A 20,302-nucleotide genomic window follows, 5' to 3' on the forward strand; every position below is an offset into this window, starting at 1 on the left:
TCCCTAATTAATGTCTGGGTCACTAATGTTGCCTTAACCAGGATACTGAATTAGACAAGTGACAGTCCATCAATGCACCGAAGAGCAGTATTAGGAGGTATTCATAACCCCACTTAGGAAACAATGCAGGGTGAGGGGAGTCTTTACTCCCTTGAAGAGTACCCAGTGAAGGGTTTTCCATCTCAGCAGCTTAGAAGGGTGTGGAGTGAAGTTTGAGAGGGGGAAGGAAGAAGTGGACTAAGTAGTAAAAATTCACCCAGCTAAGTCAGTCTGCTCCCCATGAAGCTTCTAAAGTGCCTTATTTTCGAATCAGATCTAAATCATCTAAAGTAAGGAGAGAAACACAGACATGAAGCCAAGTAATTCAACTAAAACACACGATTGGGATTTCATTGTCCATGCATTTTAGGACAAATCACAATTTAGTAAAGAAAAAAGAAGCAACATTTGAAAAGTGGTTTCATGTTTTGCCTCACATTAGGAGAGCAGATATAGTCTTTGAAACTGATGTTCTCTAACAGTACTATAAAGAAACATAAATATATAGTAACTGGGATATGTCTCTATAGTATATTTTCTAACTTCAAAAATTAAAATTTTGTAGAATTTCACTTGGAATCATACAAAATGAAAGACATGGAATTTTAAAAACAATGCATGCATCATGATTTTAACGAATCAGAGACTTGGGATTCTGTCACATTACATTGTTCTCATGCATAGCTATATGGTCGTTCTTGGATTCCTTGATTACTCTCTGTATTATTTACATAAACTCCTTTGTAACCCAGATGTTCCAGAATACAACTTCTTGATTTTTGTTTCTTTCTCTATATTTAAACATATAAATATATTCATTCATTTAATCATTTACTCAACAAATGTTACTGAATGCCTGTTTGGAATCAAGCAGGATACTGAGTACTGATAGGGCAGTGATGGGCTAGAGTAGGCACAGTCTGTGGACTCATGCAGATAAAGTCTAATGGGTGGGACAGATATTACAAAAATAACCACACGAATGAATGAGAAATTACAAACTGAAGTTAACTGCTGTGAAGGAAAATCACAGGATTCAACGGAAATATGAGAAAATGTCTCAGCATAGAAATGTGGTTATAAACTGAGTAAAATAGTCATTTATTAGTACCAAGCACCAGGATATTTCTCTCTGGTTTGTATGGCGAAAGGTCCTAAGAACAAGAGGAAATTGTTACAAACCTTAGGATTCATTGCAGGCAAGAAAGGCACAGAGTAGAAACACTGTTTCTTTCCCTCTCCACCAAACAAAAAATTTCACATTGTGTGTATTAAGTAGGCAGAGAGGACAATATCAAAAATCACAGGAAAGAAGAAAATAGGAGCAATGTGCTCAAAAATGTTTCCTTCCATCAGTAATCACATTGCTTCTAAAAGGATCAGAATTCAGTACAGGTTGGGTTTTGCTTTTTGTTGTTTTTGTTCTTGACACAGGTGGGTTAAAACTTTCAAGTGCACATAAGAGTTATATCCATGCTTATTTTCAAACACTTTCCAATTTTGTTAAGGGTTTTCATGGCCTATCTTTGCTCTGTTCCAGGAGATTACGTGGTCATGACTGTCTATTTTGACCTGAGCAGAAGAATGGGATACTTCACCATCCAGACCTACATCCCCTGCACACTCATCGTTGTCCTATCCTGGGTGTCCTTCTGGATCAATAAGGATGCTGTTCCAGCCAGAACTTCTCTAGGTGAGACACAATTCTTTGTGTTGTACTGTCCCAAGGTAAGTACCAAATATGACTAATCCTTATTCCCCTTTAAAAACTGACTTGCTTTTAATTCAGTCATCAATTACATAGAAATGCCATTTGTTTCATTTTAAAGAAAACTAGCATGTTAAAAAAAAGAAGCAGTGTATAAAGTTTCCTAGTTTTGTTTTGCTAAATTACCTCCATAGGCTTTCTTCAGTAAGTTTTAAAATAATTTAAATTAACTGCAGGAGGTTGAGGGGAACTTTTCTTTTCAGTAGATTTTTTTTTTCTGATCTCTGGGCAGTAGTACACTAGAGCTGCTCACACCAGCTCATGAGAGCTGATTGTGTTTATCTTTTCCCAATGTTGTGTTCAGTGATGCCACATTGGTAGTGAAATCAACCAAGGTGAAAATATTAACAACACGGAAATAGGCAAACACTAAAAATCAGGGGCACCTTTTTTCTAGGGAATCAATTGTTACACATTTACTAGCACACCACTGGCTATTGATTAATTTCAACATGCATAATTATTGTGACATTTGAAGACATACATACACAGTAATTGGCTCCTTATAGAAGAACCATTGAAAAGATTATTTTGGGGAAAACATAATTACCTGTGAAATTCTGGGACCCCTCTCTCCACTTTTAAGATTATTTGCAATTTGCTCGATCTCTTGTATATGGTGATATCTGTCTTGGAGTTTCACATCTTTTTCCTCTCACATGGAAAGAGGACTCACGTAGATTATGACAAAGCCACAGACTCACAGGGACACTGGAGGCTAGGCCCATGAATAAAATTCTCATACTACATAAAATTTCCTAAAGATTTAACTAAAACTACTGAAAAATGAATTATAAAACCACTGTCCTCTTTTATCATCTGTATGAAAACTAGAACCATATTTCTTGCTCACTCTTTGACTAGAGAGGCAGTATCATGTAACAGTTAAGAGCTTGGACTTTAAAGTCCAGAGAATCTGGATTTCAACCCACACATATGGTATGGCCTTGGATATGCCCTTTAGTCTCTACAAATCACATTTTACTCACGTGTGAAACATATATCATTTCCTGTACCTAACTGTGGGGTTTTATTAGGTGAAATTAGGTATTCCATGCAAAGTGCACAAAGCATAGTAGGGCCTCAGAAATGTTAGCAATTATAGTCATTTTCTGACAAAGTGATCTGTACCACGTTATTAAAACTGAGGGCAGAAATGATTACTGGGAAAAAAAAAGACATCATTTGCATTTTTGTTCTCCTCCAAACCTAATTTAGTTTCCCATCTGTTTCAAAATAAAGTTATTTTGAGTTTTTCTGTTATATGAGGTACTTTATGTTACAGGCTCTATTTAACAATTACAATGTCCTGTCTAATGCTACATGCTAAGACAAACCCAAAATATGCTGAGTCTATTACTTTAGGACTATTATCTGTGATTGTGAGTAGTGTATTGCATTACATGCTTATATGTCTGTTACATCAGAATGTAAATGTCTTTTTCACTCCCAGTATAGTGCCTGGCACGTGGCTGGTACCGCAGTGATTATTCAAGGAATGTATGCAGTTATAAATGGATGGAAAAAATGCACTGATGCATTCCAATCTACCCATTCCAAAAATATTTTAAGGGAAGGATTTTAAATCAATCTCTTCTCTTGAAGTCTAGTTCCTGCTGGTCAAAATCCCTCTTAAGACCACTCTAGTAGCTCATTTCTACCACTTATTCAATGAGTGCTCACTGGCAAAAGACCATGGTGGGAGAAGGGATCAAGGTGAGTGGGCTAAGGAACAAGGGACGGGTCCCCAAGCACATAGCAGGTAGATGGCTCCTCTTATTTGTTGATCATTTACTATAAGTCAGGCGTCTTCAACATGGTCCCCACGCTTTTTCTACTCTTCACAACAGCTGCATGTAGAAGTTGTAATGATAATAAAGGTTATCATCACACTTTTAGAGCTAAGGAAGCAGAGGCGCTGTAAGGTTAAATGACATTTACAAGGTCACACAGCCAGCAGATAGTAGATCTGCACCTTGGCTGATTGACACCTAGATTTGCTCTGGGTGAGACCTTGTTGAAGGCCAGCTGTGGGAAAAGGTAGGGTGCTGAGCTGAGCCGGTTTCTCTGTTTTAGCTTTGCTGTCTCACTTCTTTAGATCAGTGCTTCTTAGATTTAACTGCACATTTAAGTCAGTAGGGGACCTTTAAAATTACAGCTGCCATAGTCCAACCCCAAGAGATGCTTATTTAATTTGTTGACAGCATGGGCTGGGTGTCAGGATTAAAAAAAAAAAAAAAAAAATTCCCAGGTGATTCTAATGTGCGATCAGGCTTAAGAACACTGACCTAGATTTCACTGAGTCCAATTACCTTTTCCAGTGTTTACAATCAAGAGTTGAACCAGATGACATTAAACACCTGTGAACTTCAAGTTTATTGCCATAGAACAGTTAGAGAGCCAGGCTGTTTGATGAGTGAGATAAATATACCCATGTGGCTCAGAGATTGACTGCTTTCTAAGCTCAGATCACCACAGAATAGGGAATATTCATTTTGGAACTTACAACACTTGAGGATAGTTTGGTACACAAGTGGTAGCTGGTGAGGTTTAATCATGATGTAAGGATGATGGATGAAACAAGGACAATATGAATTGGTATTTTTCACCCAAGTTATGAGGTAAGGTAACATGCCTGAAGAGCTTACTTCATGCCAAGACTGGAGGAATTGAAAAAAGCTATGGATATTTTTCATGTATCTCAGGTAAGAGAACTCTAATTTCTTTGCTTGGCAAAACTAGGCTTAAAAACCACATTAAAAACAAACAAAAAAACCACATCAGGCTATCTTGTTGTTGGTAAATCACTTAAAACTACCATTTGTCTATTCTTCATTGTTCTCTTCTCTGTGGCTCCAGGCAGACCGGAAAATATCTTGAAGCGTTTTTTGAAGAGTCTTCTTTTACATGGCTGGGATGAACTTCCATGTAGCCTAATAATATGAGACGGGCCACATTCTCTTAAGTGAACTTATCCATGGTATCTACTCTGAATACTGACATTTTCACTTCTCATAGGTCATATGTGGTTTGAGGCCTGAATGTGGAGTGAAGACCAAAGTGCCAATTTAGTTTTGAAATTCCCCCACAAAAATATCAGCTGTGATTAGGTATAATCAAAAACTTCTACATGAATTAATGTATAGACAACCTAAGTGAAGCTTTTTTTAGTTTGAGAAGCAGATCTTTCTTCTCTAAAATAAATGATAATAGCACCTTCTATTTATTGAGACTTTACTAGGAATTGTCACTCTATGTGCATTATTTAATTTAGTCTTCCCAAGAGCCTTAGGGAGTTCCCCCAGTCACTACCATCCCATTTGTAATTGAGAAACTTGCCCATTCTTATGTTTCCATCATGACAACATGGAAGACCCACATATCTACATCATATCCCAAATTAGGAATTTACAGTAGCTCCCAAGTGTGTGGTGCTTCATCCTGCATATTATGGACCTATTTATAGAGAGGAAATACAACAATGTGGTTCAGAGCATTGCGTTTAAAGAGTCAGACTTTCTAGGCTTGTATGTCATCTCTATCACTTAACTAGTTTATTCCTTCTGTGCTCAGTTTTTTTCACCTGCAAAAACAAAACAAAACAAAACAAAACAAGGATAACAGTGCTTACCTCACTGTGAGGATTTTGTGGGATAATTAATTATACAAGTACTTAACGTAGTACTTGGCCAAAGGAAGAGATTCTTAAGTGTTAGATACTGTTCTGTGCAATTAAAACTATCTCCCCCAAGTCATCAATGTGGATTCCTATTTTCAAATGTAGGTTGAGTCTCTAGTCTTTCATATATACACTATTCTTCAATTGTTTTATTTATTCATTTGATATTTATTGAGTCCTAGCACTATACTCACTATGGGATTACAATGGACATCAAGATACATTTCTTATCTGTTGTCACAAAGTATATAGAATAGACAGGGAGATGGAAGACTCCATGATCACTAACAGATGCAGAAATTTAGACTGTTGAAGTGACTTAAGTTCCTATAACTGGAGCTATAACCTATGCAGATACTGAATCTGTGTTGCCTTTATTATAATTAACATAGCTGTTACAGAAGGTAAGCCCCTGACCCTTCCCCTGTAGATACATATAGGTTGTCTTAACTTTGTTCTTTGTTATTAAACAATTATTGGGGAGGACTAGTTTGCTTGGGCACTGTTGCACAAGGGGGAAAAGAAGTGTTTTGAAATCAGACATTTAATTTTTGTGTTTAAATCCTTCTGCTACTTTACCGTCTGACATGGCGCTGGTCCTTTAGCCTCCTTTTCCTCAACTATAAAATCAAAATGAAAATATCTGCTGTAAAGATTCAAAGAGAGAATGCACATAAAATGCTTATCAGAGTGCCTGGCACGAGGAAGTTTTCAGTAAATATTAGTTATGATATTACTTCTGAGATACCTATTTTCATCACAAATAGCCTCTAAAGAATTTATCCATCAGAACATGTCAGTCGCGCAGAACGCACCTCCTCTTTATAATACTTTTAAATGACTTCTCCTTGCACTTTGAATAAAATGCAAACGCCTGTGCACGCTCTGCGTGATTGAACTTCTACTTCCCCAGCGTCACCGTGATTTCCCCGCCCATCCCCAGAAGCCAGGTATTTTAAAAATTCAAAACCAAATAAGGTTTCCCTTCCTCAGAACCTCCCTTTAATTTTTTTAGTGCTAATAGCCAAAAGGTTGGTTTCTTCTAATTTTTTAAGCTTCGCCTTAAATATCACCTCCTCAAAGAGGCCTTCCATCAAAGCAGGTTCTCACCATCCCTGCTCTTCTGCATGGCACATACCATAATTTGTAATTATACTTTTCTTTGCTTACTTGATCCATGGCGGTGTCTGTCTTTCGCCGAAATACAAGGGACATATGGGCAGGGACCATGTCTGTTTTATTTCTCAGCACATTTTCAGCACGTTTCTCAGCACATACGGCAGGTGATACATAGTAGGCAGGCAGTACACATCTGTGAACTGAGTGAATGAATTTGAGTTACACCTCCTTTCCCAATACTGAGGTTGCTCCTCAGGAGTCACAAAACACGTTCGGTTTCATTAGTGACACAGTTTTCCAACCTGCTGATGTGGTCACACGATCTGTTTTATTGTGTCTTCCTCCAGGCATTACCACCGTCCTGACCATGACTACCCTCAGCACCATTGCCCGGAAGTCGCTCCCCAAGGTCTCCTATGTCACGGCAATGGACCTCTTCGTATCTGTTTGCTTCATCTTTGTCTTCTCTGCTTTGGTGGAGTATGGCACCCTGCATTATTTTGTCAGCAACCGGAAACCAAGCAAGGACAAAGACAAAAAGAAGAAAAACCCTGTATGTATCATTTCTTATTGGGACCTTTGACATTTTTATGCAGAGAGGTCACCTGGTTTTGTTTTGGTTTGGTCTTGCTTAGCCTATCTGCAGGCTGTCCACACTTTGGGCCGCAAGATGAGAAGGGACTGTGTGAGTTTGGCCAGGCCATAAGGATTCATTAAGGTCGTCAGTTACTTGGGAGAGACCTGATTCACTAAGGGAGACTCTTGCTCTCTTTATTTCATTGGGAGTATAACCATGGCTGAACAATGCATTCAACTTCTAGTAGCTTGTTATTTTAGGTTTCATTGATTTTCATCTTTCTGCCTCTTAACTAATATTTTTAAATTATTGACGTTTTAACTTAAATCTTTCATCCAGTGATTTCCAGTAGGAAGCCACAAGGTTCTTGAAGTTTCAGGGGTCACCACACTGTTGCAAATAATGTGTGTGTGCGTGCATTGCCAGAGGACTTCTATTGGTTTTATAGTTAAAAGGTATTTTTTTAGCCTCCCTTTTTCATTTTCTCATATATAAAATGAGTATTACAAAAAAGACATATCTTATGAGACTGCTGTGAGGAATAAATGTGGTAATGGATGTAAAAACCATTACATAGTACCTTACATTTATAGTTGATGATGGTGGTTGATGTTGATGATTTACGCAGTTACCAACCTGGATTGAGTTCAGTGACTTGGAAACAGGTAGGATGGCTTCACCTTGCCACCTAACTTTAAATAGAGTTGATGAAGCATAAATATAAATGCTTAAAGCAACTGTCTTTTATTATGGATGTTGAAAAGAGCATGTAGCTACCCATTTGCCCACTTAAACACAGTGTTTGGTTCATAGGAGGCCCCATGAAAATTAAGGTCCATTTCCTTACAATACTGGGGCAAAGGAACTCCTGAATTTATAGCCTTTCCTGGTCTTCTGCTTTAAGGGCTATGAGGGTCATGATAGTGGCCAGCTTTCTGACCCATGGGCTTTGGGGAGCTGAATTATAACCACAGAATCTAGCCGATTCTAGATTGCATTCTGATGCATCTCCAGAAACCCAGGTGAAATTCTACAAATTGCACGTTTATTTGAATGTAAGACATTATAACAGGTGAAGAAGCATCATTATTCTTGACGATTAATGCAAAAGAAATTATCTTTAATTGCCCAAATATTCGCTATACTTTATGCAGCCCTTTCTTTCTCTGTCTGTATTGCCTCTCTTTACGTTTGCATTTTCTCTATTCTTAGTTTATTTTCCTTGTTGTGTTGTTTTTTGTTTTCTCCCCCTCCTTCACTTGCTATTTCATTTTCGCCCAAAAGATGGTTCTACTGACACTCAGCATTATTACCTGCCAGTAGAAACAAGGATGTGAGGACTGGCTTAGGACAAAGCCCTCTGGTCCTCTGTATTGTGGAGTGGATTTTGTTGCAGAGATAGAAACACTTGGATTCCTTAAGCCAGGGTCATGAGATGGCAGAAGAAAAGAAGGCAGAGGAGAAAGGGAATTAAAGAACCTGCAAAAATGAAATTACCTGAGAACTTCATGCATTTACCCCTTTTAAGCCAATTAGATGATTTATCAGAACTATCAATCAAGAGCCCAAGCTGTGAATGAGAAGCTGAAATTTCATTTTCCCATTTAATATGCCCTTGGGTTCATTGTGTCAAGGCTCTCCTAGTAAGGCCTCCTTGATCATAATTAGAAAATAAAATCAGTATTTCTGTACAGGGAAAACGGGCAATAGAAGGCTTCCTCACACGTGGACAATACTGGCTTTTGCAGTTAGATCACTGTGGATTAATTTACTGAAAATTTCACTAGCAATAAATCAATCACCAAATTTCATTTTCCAACTAACTTTAGGCATATGCTTTATTCCAAGCTCAGAACTGTCCTTCTGTGTTTACAATTTCAGTTCATTTCACTTGCTATGCTTTCAAAATGTATTTTTAATTTATCTTATTTTGTCTCTCTTTTTTTTTTTTTTCTTTTTTTCTTCTTTTAATTAAAAAAAATGCGATTCTCTTTTCTGTCTACAAACCCAAAGCTTCTTCGGATGTTTTCCTTCAAGGTATAATGTTTTTTGGAATGGAAATTCACTGCATGCAACTGCTGAATTTAACTATTAATGCTTACATGGTGTTTTATTTATTTTTTATGAGCAGACATTTAAGCATTCCACTAGAGATAACACATTTAAGATGGAGAAAGTTCTATAGATTTCTAGAATTGATTCAGCAACCCTACATTAATTCAGAGGTTTTGACCTAACGTGAGGCTAAAAATATCTCTAAGCTCTATGAGATGTCATTAGTAAAGTGGGCCTCTTTAAACATCAAAGCCAAGACTTGCGCTCTCTTCTCAGATAAAAATGGAATCCAGTTTCACTGGTTGTACCTACCACGTTCCATATATACCACATATGCCCATATATACCATATATGCCCTAAAATTTGACTCTGTAAATCCTAATTCAACAAAGGATTGTTTTTCAATAAGTACATGCAATAATCTCCACTGACCTGAACTCTACCTGTCAGTTCTATAAAAATAATACAGTCTTTTTGAAGTGCTTTAAGTTAAAACACCCATCCCTTCCTTCCAGGGTGATCCAGGGGCCTTTGGCTCTATCATGCAATATTTAATGAGATTTCTATTCTCAGCTGAATTCTGATAGCTGATTCACAGACAATACGATTTGTATTTATATTATCCTAAAACGAACTCATCCAAATTAACATTAAATAAATGTTTGAGTTTTCTAGCAATTTTGTAATTGGTGCAGCAGCAAAGATTAGATTAACATTTAGTTAATTGGTACTAGTTTCTTCTCATGCCAGACAGAGTTTGATAGCTAGTAACATTTAAAAAAATGTTTCACTCACATGTAGGTTAATATTGCTGACATTCTGAAGCTTCTGAAAGGTGAACGTTAGACAAAGTACTTATATATTCTGTTAAAACATAAGTAAGTCATACCATTGTGGTATAAACTCAGGAAACTTCTACATTTATATATATCTTGACAGTTTCTATTAAAAGCATTTAATACATTTGCTCAGTGTAATGGGGTTAGTGTTTGCCTATATAGAGGAGCATGACACAAAATTTGATTTCAAAATTGACGCGTTTTTATTTCTCTGTTCTACTCATGTGCAACACCATTAAATGCCTTCATGTAACCAACCTCACATCTAATATTTACTAGAATAAGATTCCATGTAGTTGTTTGATTTAAATCTTTAAACTTTGAGTTCTTTTGGTGCTCAATCTTCTTGCTATAGCTATTAGCTTGGTGGTATTATTTTCAGCTGCACTGCTTAAGCTCAAAATTTGAAATCTGCAAATGTGCTATCCTTCTAAGTTCAATTTTACCATTGTAGATCATGATGTCATAGCAATTCCCTGAGTACTCATTTTCAGATTCATCATTCACATTGGTGACACTGTGGAGAATGGTCTAGGATTTAGCAAGTATAACTAACTCTGATCCCTCTCCTTCCCTACCCTTATCTCAGGCCCCTACCATTGATATCCGCCCACGATCAGCAACCATTCAAATGAATAATGCCACACACCTTCAAGAGAGAGATGAAGAATATGGGTATGAGTGTCTGGACGGCAAGGACTGTGCCAGTTTTTTCTGCTGTTTCGAAGATTGCCGAACAGGAGCTTGGAGACATGGGAGGATACATATCCGTATTGCCAAGATGGACTCCTATGCGCGGATCTTCTTCCCCACTGCCTTCTGCTTGTTCAATCTGGTTTACTGGGTGTCCTACCTTTACCTGTGAAGAGGTATGGGTGTTACTGATGTGGGTCTTACTCACTAAATCTCATGGAGAGAGAATGTCCTTTCTAAGTCCACTTATATAATCCCCTGAGTGGTTTATAATACTCTGAATTTGTTTCTATGTTCTAACCTGGTAAATTGTATTCATGTCATATTGTTTGCACCCAACTCTCCTGTGGTAAGTGTAATTTGAGCTATACTGTTTGCTGTGTCTCAAACCTGCAAGGCAAAGTGAAATTAGAGCAAGAACATTGAAACCAGATTTTTTTTTCCACTAAAGGAATTGCAATAGTGAAAGCCATGACTATTTACAGTGGTGGTATCCTTACTCAATTCAAAATACAATTAGATGCAAAAGATCCAAAACTGTATCCTCTGTTCATCTGGGGTCAAGTTGTGGTAAGTTTGATCCCAAAAGGATATCTCCCTTATTTGAGAAAAATCACAACTTGCTTTAAATATAGGAGCCTATACCAGAAATCTATTTCATCTCCAGCCCAAGATATGAGGAAAATTTCCTCCACATCACATGTACAATGATGTAAATATTTCAATAACGTAGAATGCTTCAAGTTTAATGCATGCATCTCTCTAGAGCCAAACAAATGGATTGAAGTTAACATCATAAAGTATTGTCTTTTATTCTGTGTCTTTGGGCTGTAAAAGAATCATGAATGTAATTATAAGGGTTTGGGGTTTGGAATTGGAGGGAGGAATTTTCTCTACCTTCTCCCTCATGCATGAAGATTCAAACATCTTATTTTTTTCTCGTATGACATATTAAAACACCTTAAGTTAAATACAGACTGGATAATTGACATCTGCCACCTCGAAATATGCCCAGTTTCATAGAGAATAAAGTAAATGTGTGTGCTTGCTGCTATTTTTTCTTCCTTTTAGGATGATGATAGGTCATAACAGAACTTACTCTCCATCTCAAGATCTGCTTCTAGTGACTGTGAGTGCCTCGTGGGCAGAATCCTTGTCATTTCCTCGTTGGGTCCTCAGCACCTTGTATAGTGCTTGGCACATAGCTGGCGCTCAATAAATGTGGTTGGAAGTGAACTGGCTTTATATGCTTCTGGTGAATCTCTCTGAGCTGGTCTGGAACCAGTGATTCATCTTTTCACATAGGCATTATGCAGTGCTATTTGATCTTGTAGAAGTAAACAGAAGGATCCAAAGAATTTTGGCTATTTTTGTTCATTATCAAACATTTACTTTAGGCAAAATCCATACTCCTTTTAGAACAATATTGACAGCCTACATTTATGTACAGAAATGAGTCTATAGGGCATAATTAGAACCTGTGTATTATTGTTCCAGGTTTGGAGGTGAGTCAGCTCTGACCCATCCACCCTTTCACGGAGGATACATGGCAGGCATAAGCAGGAGTCACACCTGACTGGTGTTCAGAATGGAGTAATCTATGCTCTGTGAAAACCAAAATGTACTGAAGTTAACATTTAAAAAATGAAAGGACAAATGAAAGACTTACATGGAGGTTGAGCCTATGACTGTGTCCTCATTCAACGATACTGTATTCGCATGAAGTGGTGGTCCCAGGCTTCAAACATGATGAGTTGAGCTCCATTTTCAGGTACTCATCCTGAATCCTTATTTTTCTAAAATAGCACCCTTTGCAAGTTCTTCCTTTTGGCAATCATTACTCTAAGTCAGAATTCAATCATAGCTATAGATAATCTAAAAAGAGTAGAAAAGAAGAGAAAGTGGCATTGTTAATAGAAAACCATGTAAAGTCATGATCAAGTCATCCGGATGAATCTTGAAATACATTTAGCTGCCAATTTTACAAACCTTTACTGTACCAGTGCTCTAGTATATAACCTCAAACACATGTAAATAGAATTAATTATTTTCTTGTTTTGAATTGTTAACATATTAAATGTTGACTCTTTGGGAGAGTTGTTGGCAAATTTTCAATGACGAGAAACATGTTACTATTGTCCACTTGAAATGTATTCCGTTAATGGGGACACTCAAAAAAGCTAGCTTTCCAATGTGTGCATAATATTGGCAACATGAATATATATTATACATAATCTAATTCTTAATTCTCAGCTGCTCCTGGTCTATGTATTTGAAAACCTTTTCACAAAGGGAATTGCTTAATATGTGGACTTTTACAATAAAAATGCTGCATTCTAATCTATGGTGTGAGGTCAGTGGTCTCGTTGGACTTGTTTGTCTTAAAGAGTGTGACCCCTCTTCCCTGTCTCATTCTCCAACACTTCCTTCCCTGTATGTGAATTTTATTTGTGAGCAGTGTGATCATGTTTTGCATGATAATGCTCCTCACTTCAAAGAAATTAAGAGATGTGTTTGGGGTGTGGAGTAGATATACAAGACAGAAAAGGTATGAAGTGGGTGAAGCTCAAGACTTCTGTGCCTAAAACTTTGGTGTGGTTAAGAATATGGACAATGGTGTCAGACATCATTGGGATCCCAACTCTACCACTGACCAGTTGTTTGACAACTGTCAATTCAGCCTTTATAAGCCTCCATTTTCCCAGCTGTAAATTAGGTATAATAAGGCCACCCCATGTGGTGACACCAGCGCTCTGCTGCCATGCTCCTCCCACTCCCATCAAATCAGCTCTCTAAAAGCATCAGCACTATTCATGTATGTCTTAAATGTGGCTCTGTAGCATGCTGTTTCATTTTAGAGTACTTGAATTGCAAACCTTCCTTTAAACTATAGGCTGAAAATCCAAATCTCTTATTGATAGAAATCTCACAGATTATTTTCACAGCCAAAGAACCCTTCTCTGTAGCCCCCAAAATTAAAAATATAGGGAGCCAGTATCTTATTTTCTTGAAGTCCTTTGAAATTATCACAAGAACAGAGTTAGCATAATCCTTTACAAACACAGCTGCCGTAACCTTCCTCTAGCTGTCATTCTCTTGGCCCCTCGTGGCTTCCTGCATCCAATTTAAACATCCATTTCTCACCTTCCAGACACGTAAAAAAATTAGTTTTCACTTTGGTCTTGTCTTCTGTCTAACTCCATGACCTTATGTTTAGCTAAGTACATATTCATTGGGTGGCCTTCATCCCTTTTGTAAAGTCTCAGTGTTATTCTGACTAGTAGCAGCAAGTTTTGTCTCTAATGAAAGTCAAATTAAATTTAACCAAATGATGCGGTCATTGGGGATTATGTCAAAAATTGTTATCTCTATGACTGTCACTATGGATTTTTGTTAAACATGTAGAAGAAAGGGCGAATGACCTAGACCAATAGCTCTGCTAAATATTTTTAATGCTCATTGAGTTGCCAAAGGTCACACAGCCAGTTAATGGCAAACCCAGGAGAGCCACCCAAGTATTACTCTTTCTACTGCCCCTCACAGTGTTTTAGGATTTGGAAGTAAAATTGTGGAATACATTATTATCTTCCTGTTTATGCTTTTTTCTTTTGGATCTGCCAAATTTGAAGATGCCTTCTTTCTCTGATCTTGACTTCAGTTTAATTGCAATGAGATAAATTTTAAAATATACAGCAACAGAGATAAGTTGATAGATTTTACATTTATTTTATTCTCTAATATAATGAGCAATCACTTTTCAGTGTTACCCACTGCTTTCAGAATTCTGTTGCAAAGAAGGGATCGCCAATTATCTGAAAAATTGTAGACCCAGAGTTGGCCTTTGTCCCTCTGAGCTTGGAGCAATAGAAAACCAGAGTTTCCTATAGCTAGTCTCTACAGGCTCATTCTTTCGACTATATCAGAAAAGTGGTAGGAATGCTCTATTATTACTTGGTCTGAGGTTAGGAACCATAGGCCAATTACAAAATCCAGTTGTGACTTTCTTTTTCTCTATTCGCGATTTAAAAAAAAAAAAAGGTTTTTCCTTGTTATTGTTTGTACAACAAAATGGAAAAGCAGAGGCTCTTACTCCAGATTACACAGGTTCAAATCCTGGCCCTGCCAAGACTTACTATCCAACTTTTCTCTGCCTCAGTTTCTTCATCTAGAAAACGGGGATAATAATGGTTTATAGCCCATAGTTTTATTATATGGAATGACTGAAGCAATACCAAGGAATTATTGGATTGTTAGTAATTTTCTTCAGCACAGATACGGAATGTCAGAAAAGAAAGGGCACAAGGATCATAGTCTACTTTGCTTAAGAATAACGATTATCATTTATGAAGTTAATTACTACATTTTTCCACTTTGTAGGAATGCAGTACAATAAACATCTTTACTGGCATCACACCATACTTAGGAAATTCATGTACATAAAGAAAATTATAGAGCTAAGTATCAATAAATAACTATTCCCAAGTGGAACAGTGTATCATTTAAATCACTATACGTGATATGCGTGAAGATAAACATGTAGATATCTTTTGAAAATTAAACATGATGATTTCCCTTAAAAATCCCCAATAAGATGATTGCTAAATAAACATGTGAAACATTATCAATAAATATGTAGCTCTATCTTAATACAGTATTTTTTTTGCAATATAACTAAGTCAAATACATTATTTTGTAGCTAAGTGTTAAAAATCCTTAATGAAATGAACATGAGGACTCAATCATTACTGAGGACTCTTCCCATATAAAAAGAAAAAAATGTCACTGGACCAGGGATAGAGACTTTAAGTCACATCTGAAGATTTTCCAGATATTCCTATCTTGGGAGACTCAGTCTGTCACATGTGAATGAAACAGTTTAGTCCCTTCTCCTTCTGACATATCTTAATTCTATCACTCCTCTGCTGTTTATTATGGTATGATATTATTATCATCTAACATTCAGGCTCTCCTAAACTCTGCCATGTCTCCACATAGCTGTCTTGACTCATCTGTCCTATTTCCTCGAGTCTTCTCCAAAATAGTGCCATATTCCTAGAATACCTTTGTTGCTCAACATACTGAAGAGTCACTAATTAAGGATTCAACCTGGTCCATGAAGTCTTTCCAGTGTGACTAAAGTACGATAGGCTATTTTCTTTCACCTCCTCCAGTACTTGATGTGATTTTTGAATAGTCTAATCCTAATGTTTACCTCAGCTAAGTACTTACATTCATCTAATCCTCTTAGTAAACCAATTTTAAATGAACCATTCTGTGACAAGAATATGATATAAATAATTCACTATCCATTTGCATCTTAAATCAGGTTTTTTATCTTCTGTATATACAAATTTGCTATACAAATTTGCCTCATAGTTTTTTTTCCTGTTACTTGTATTTTTTACGGGTCTGTAAATAAGACCCCCGTCAAAGAAGTTTTGATTAAGCATCTATAAATTCAATTCAATATAAAGCTTTCAGAAAACACATATTGCAAGTTTCACATAGGGCACTGTGAGTGTGCAGGAAGACATGCATTTTAGGATATTATCTGCTTCAAAATGCCCACAATATGATAGAGGAGTCAGACAAGAATACAAAGTAACTATAATGAAGCTGCACAAAATAGTTGTATGTAGAAGAAATTGTTCTAACTGTGGGTGACCCAGAAAAGATTTCCTCTGTAATACAAAGCATTCTACCATATGTGAGGAGGACCCATTACTGCTTTAAAACTTTCTTTCTGACTACTAATGAAAGCCTTGTAGAAAATTTGAAAAATATGAAAATGCACAAAGAAGAAATATTATCCTTTATCCACTAGCAATAGTTAACCACTAAAAGCATCATTTATCTTTTTCTCCTTTTTCAGTTTTCTTTCTCTATATATTTAAACAGACAGATGATATATAAATAAATGATAAATAGATAAAGGTGTAGATACAGATATAGGCATAGGTAAAATACATGGTATGTTTTGTAGCCTGATTTTTCACACAATTATGCATGTGTGTATACATATGTAACATAAACGTTTTCTGGCATTCTATTATATCACACAGCTATACTATAATTTATTTAGCCAGTCCCTATTCTGCTTATTTTTGTGGTTATAAATAATGCTACAATCAATATCTGTATATATCTCAGTTACTGTATATATCGCCCAGTATTTCTATAGAATAAATACCTAAAAGTGGCTTTAATGAATAAAACGGTATAAGCATTTAACAGAGTCCTGGCAGAAACCAGATGGTACACTCAGAGGGATAAGTGAAGAAAAATTAATGAAGGGGTTAGTTGCAAAGATGTGGGCAAGGTTAAGACCCACCAATAAAAGAATGATGTAGTACCATGGCTCTAACAACAGTGGAAAGTCATTATTGTCTGAATTAGTGTCCTATTGCCACTGTATCAAATTACCCCAAACTTAGTGACTTAAAATAGCACAAATGCATCATCACGTCTGAAAGCTGGAAGTCTCACTGTCTAAAACAGAAGTGTCTTCTGAGCTGACTTTCTGCTGGATGCTCTAATGGAGAATCTGCTCTTTGCTTTTACAAGTTTCTAGAGGCTTTCTGCATTCCTTGGCTAGTGACCCTCCTCCACCTTCGAAGCCAGCAATCACATCAGTCCAACCTCTGTTTCCTTCATCGTATCTCCAAGTCTATCTCTGACCTCCCACTTACACGAACCACTGGGATTACATTGCGCCCACCCACATAATCCTGGATATTCATCGCCAGATACTTAATGTAATCACATCTGCAAAATCCCTTTTACTAAGTAAGGTATATTCACAGGTTCTGATGATTAGAACATGAGCATCTTTGGGGGACAATTATTCTGCCTATTACACCTCTCTAGTCCTGAAAAGTGCAAGAAGGAGGAGCAGTAATGGAACCTAGAAAATACCGTGCAACAGAAGCCACCCAACAGGAGCTGTGGATTTAGATAGATGATGTAGCCACTGCCAAACAGTGGTCAGGTAGGGAGGGAGGGTGAGGGTATTACCCAGCATTCTCCCTTCTCCTCATAAAGCATCCCACTGGTCAAACCAAGTGGAAAGTATTAGAAGGCAAGGAAACCCACCCAGATAGATTGGGCCAGAGAGGTCAATGTCGTGGGGCATACCACATAGTGAGGACGGTGGAGAATGAATCTAGAGAAATGGATGTAGACTATCCGGCAAATCTCTCCCAACATTAGCACATGTAGCACAGCCTCTCTGCACCCTAGTCGTCATAACTCTCTGATGATAAAGGTGAAATTTAGGTCATTTCAATGGATTCCTAGTCTATAAAAAAAAGTAATTTTTAAAAGGAATCACAGTGGAATTCTAGAGACCCATATATTTTTTTTTTTTTTTGAGACCCGTATATTTTATACCATGTGTTCTATTGAGCACAAATAACTTTCCAATTGGCTTTACAACAGTCAAGCAAACACCTTCCGAAGACTGCTTTCTGGGAGTTAATGTGGGTTAATTAGCCATGGCCCTCTGGTGAGCCCCATGGCAAGGATGCCAAGTCAGGCAGTGATCTGCAGTCCAAAGCAGCCTGGAGATGTTTTAACAGAGGGTGGACCTTCTGATCCAGTGTTTCTCATCTACTATTGCTCAGTTTAAAAGGAGACAAGGCTTCTGAGTCAGTGGGAACCCAAGGGTACAATTCTATACTGGCTTCAAGGCTAAAAATAGCAAAGCCAGAGTCCTATTTCTGTAAACAAAATGACTATAGAATGACTATAGGACAATGAAAACTTAATTGGCATAACTTAACTGAAAATGATTACAGCGGAACCATTTGGTGAACGGATAAATTCAGTAGGTGCTTTGAACCCAGTGTCCAACAGAGTACAAGACTACGATTTCCTCCCAGGGCAGTGCCCCCACTCTTTTGAAAGTCACGGGAAGAGGTAAGTCCTCATTAAGACCGGATTGGAACCCTGCTGAACAGAAGAATAGGGAAATTCTACTCGGTACTTCAATTTAGTTCCTTTCCTGTTCTAAGCCTCTACTGACTCTGTCTCTCCCCTTTCACTCTTTCACTTTTTTTTTTTTTTCCCCCAAAACTACTTGATCCCTTTGTAAGGTAATGAACATGTGATTCAATTCAGTAAGTACGTTGAGCACCTACCATATGCCAAACACTGCACCATGCTTTGGAGCTATCATGGCACAGGCCTTGTCCTTATAGAGTTTACAATATAATGCCAAAAAAGTATTAAATTTGAAATTCGGTACGTGGTGAGAATTATTAATGCATAACTAAAGATCTGATTACAAAATTCTTACCCCCTCCCAGATCCTATATATACATGGGAAGTTGCCATGGGGTACAATATAAAGGACCTTGATAGAAAATCAAATAAATTTTATTCCAGCTCTATTTTTACAACTGACAAGCATTATGACCTGGGGAGGGAGGGCGGAATAGCAGGCTCAGAATTTTCTAGTGAGGGATTTGGACCACATGAACTCCACGTTTACCTTTTATATCTTATATTATTGAATATATAAGCTATGTATGAGATTTCACATAAACATCGTGAGTACTAATACTTCCTTTGAAAAAGAATGAAGCAAATGGATGTAGTTTCTTGAGTATCAGTAGACCTGTTATTATGTTTATTTAGATTTATACTAGTTCACTTTACAAAATGCATTTCTTAGATTGGTCACAAGTTTTAACTATACAACTGCATGTAGAAAAAATTAAAATAATATTTTAGTAGTTGGAAAATATTCTACAAGATGTATGAACAGAATAATCCAATTGTGAAAATATACCTATATGTATATCCATATCCATACAGTAGCCTTTATTTCTTAGTTTGAGATTATGAACCCTTACCAAATGAGGAAATCCTTAATGCTACTTACCTGATTTGTGCTATATACATTTGCCAACCAAGAATTAGGCACATAAAAATTGATTGTCTTTGTGACACGTGACCTGAAATAGTTTTCTCTATTCACAGTCTCAGTACCTGTAGGCTTATCTCCCCTGACCAGAGTCACATGGCCCTCTAGCTGTGTCTAAATCTCAGTCACTTTGAGAGTCAGCTTTCAGAGGGAGCTCTCCCATAAGAATCATCAAGTTTTTTGCCACCCATCTGAGAATGAGCCATGAAAGTCACGCATGTTCAAAGCAAATCATGACCTGCAACTTCTCTGGGATCCTAACACTGGGTCATTCAAAGTAAATTTTGAGTTGGCCACCTAGTGTATTTTAAATGAGAAAATCATAAAGATAACTTACAAATTTGTTAGAAAGACAGATAGATGACAGACAGAAAGTTATAAGAAAAAATGCTAAAAGTATTTATGATGTTTAGAGCATTGGAGATTTTTTTTTTTAAATCCCATTCTGAGTTTTCTAAAATCCTCAGTTGTTCACATGAATTAATCCTACAATCAGAAAAGGGATGTTTTTAAATTTAAAAATTGCTATGATAAAAATCTGGATTTTAAAAATACATTATATGTAGTCAGCTTAGAAAAGAGCTTTCTTAGAGAACAAGGAATTCT

General features: G+C 37.0%; 1 protein-coding gene and 1 long non-coding RNA gene across 3 annotated transcripts in view; one reads left to right on the plus strand and one right to left on the minus strand.

Moving 5' to 3' along the window:
• The window catches only part of GABRG2 (gamma-aminobutyric acid type A receptor subunit gamma2), a 154,149-nt gene extending 141,035 nt beyond the window's left edge, over window positions 1-13,114 (plus strand). Inside the window, exons 7-10 of one of the 2 annotated variants that reach the window (XM_082378782.1) lie at window positions 1,580-1,732; window positions 6,953-7,158; window positions 9,196-9,219; window positions 10,667-13,114. In XM_082378782.1, coding sequence (XP_082234908.1) covers window positions 1,580-1,732; window positions 6,953-7,158; window positions 9,196-9,219; window positions 10,667-10,942 — 659 coding nt within the window. In that variant the 3' untranslated portion in view covers window positions 10,943-13,114. The remainder of the gene's footprint in view (window positions 1-1,579; window positions 1,733-6,952; window positions 7,159-9,195; window positions 9,220-10,666) is intronic. The other variant, XM_082378783.1, reaches the window with a different exon arrangement.
• Window positions 7,015-10,794, minus strand: LOC309622735. Its single transcript, XR_014241093.1, has 3 exons — window positions 10,727-10,794; window positions 8,496-8,598; window positions 7,015-7,095 (listed from the first exon to the last, which is right to left on the minus strand). It is a non-coding gene; the product is annotated as an uncharacterized lncRNA (long non-coding RNA).
• Window positions 13,115-20,302: the final 7,188 nt, after the last annotated feature.

This window comes from Balaenoptera borealis, assembly GCF_965194805.1.
Source record: "Balaenoptera borealis genome assembly, chromosome: 2".
In the NCBI taxonomy this organism is placed as follows: Eukaryota; Metazoa; Chordata; class Mammalia; order Artiodactyla; family Balaenopteridae; genus Balaenoptera; species Balaenoptera borealis.